We start from the raw sequence: 1462 nt of genomic DNA, 5'->3' as shown, positions 1-1462 counted from the left end.
GCGTGCGTGCGTGCGTGCGTGCGTGTGTGTGCGTGCGTATGTGTGCATGTGTGAATCATGGTGTGAATCGGTTGGAACCTGAATTAATCGGTGCGTGCGTGCAATGCGCAATTCTGCATGCACGCGTGCACATGTACGTGCGCGACTCAGTGACCTTGAGCGACGCGACTCACTGACCTTGAGCGACGTGACTCACTGACCTTGAGCGACGTGACTCACTGACCTTGAGCGACACGCGACTCACTGACCTTGAGCGACGCGACCCAATGACCTTGAGCGACGCGACTCACTGACCTTGAGCGACGCAACTCACTGACCTTGAGCGACGCGACTCACTGACCTTGAGCGACGCGACTCACTGACCTTGAGCGACGCAACTTACTGACCTTGAGCGACGCGACTCACTGACCTTGAGCGACGCAACTCACTGACCTTGAGCGACGCGACTCACTGACCTTGAGCGACACGCGACTCACTGACCTTGAGCGACGCTACGCACTGACCTTGAGCGAGGCGAGGATGCGCTCGTGGTACTTGGTGTACTCTCGCACCCACGAGTTGCAGTTGTAGATGTAGGCGGCGACAATGTTCTCGTAGGCGACGTCCGGCATGACGACGAACCACTTCTGCAGAAACTCCGTCTGCACACGAGACAGGAGACGAGAAAAACGCGTCACGACAATCATCGAGCTCGCCCCGTACGGGTAGCCGTCTACAGGTTAATTCGAAATTTCCCCGGCACCATCACCTGTAGATCGCACGCGCGCTGGTGCAGGGGGTCGAATTGTCGTGGCTTCTAGGGTGAAACAGGCAGCGTTTACAGTTTAATTCGAAATTTCCCCCGGCATCGCAGCAAGTTGGAGGAACGCCAGAGAAAAAAAACGCAATTTCCCCGTCGTCCATCCCCCTCCCACGTGCGCGCATTCCATTGTACGGCGACCAAGCTTGCTGCCGGGCAGAGTTAAGTAGAAATTGCTTGCGCTCGCTGCGGGCGCGCCACCGGCTCCAGTCTCACCCGGAATCTGTTGTCGGCGCATGTGTGTGTGAAGTCAACGACGAGTTCGAACGGCTTGTTGTAGAAGGGTTTCAGCGTGAGCAGCACATGGTAGATGAGAAGGTCACCATTGATCTCACCAACCCTGCAGCAGCAGCGACGAAACAACGACGAGGTCACCAGATGCGCTCAGCAGACGATACAGAAATACTGACGTTGACAACGTTTTGCCCAGAATTCGTCACAAACTACCTAAGTCATGGTTCATACAGGACTGAACAAATTTTCAAGAATTTTTCAAGGACTTTTCAAGGACATTTTATCAGAAATTCAAGGACATTTTATCGGACATTTTATCGGAATTCATACACAGAACAAAACATACCTGGAATAATTTAATAACCACATTCTTAATCACTGCATGTCACCTCTAAAACTTACCTGGATCACATTAATAAACCCTTCTAA

General features: G+C 52.8%; 1 protein-coding gene across 1 annotated transcript in view; it reads right to left on the bottom strand.

Moving 5' to 3' along the window:
• LOC106814432 (neurofibromin-like) overlaps positions 1 to 1462 on the bottom strand; it is a 69580-nt gene that overhangs the window by 26186 nt on the left and 41932 nt on the right. The window contains 2 exon segments of the mRNA XM_014818749.1: positions 504 to 641; positions 1016 to 1182. Coding sequence (XP_014674235.1) covers positions 504 to 641; positions 1016 to 1182 — 305 coding nt within the window.

The sequence above is a fragment of the Priapulus caudatus genome, unplaced genomic scaffold (genome assembly GCF_000485595.1).
Source record: "Priapulus caudatus unplaced genomic scaffold, Priapulus_caudatus-5.0.1 Scaffold925, whole genome shotgun sequence".
NCBI lineage: Eukaryota > Metazoa > Priapulida > Priapulimorpha > Priapulimorphida > Priapulidae > Priapulus > Priapulus caudatus.
This window is presented reverse-complemented; position numbering and strand designations above follow the sequence as displayed.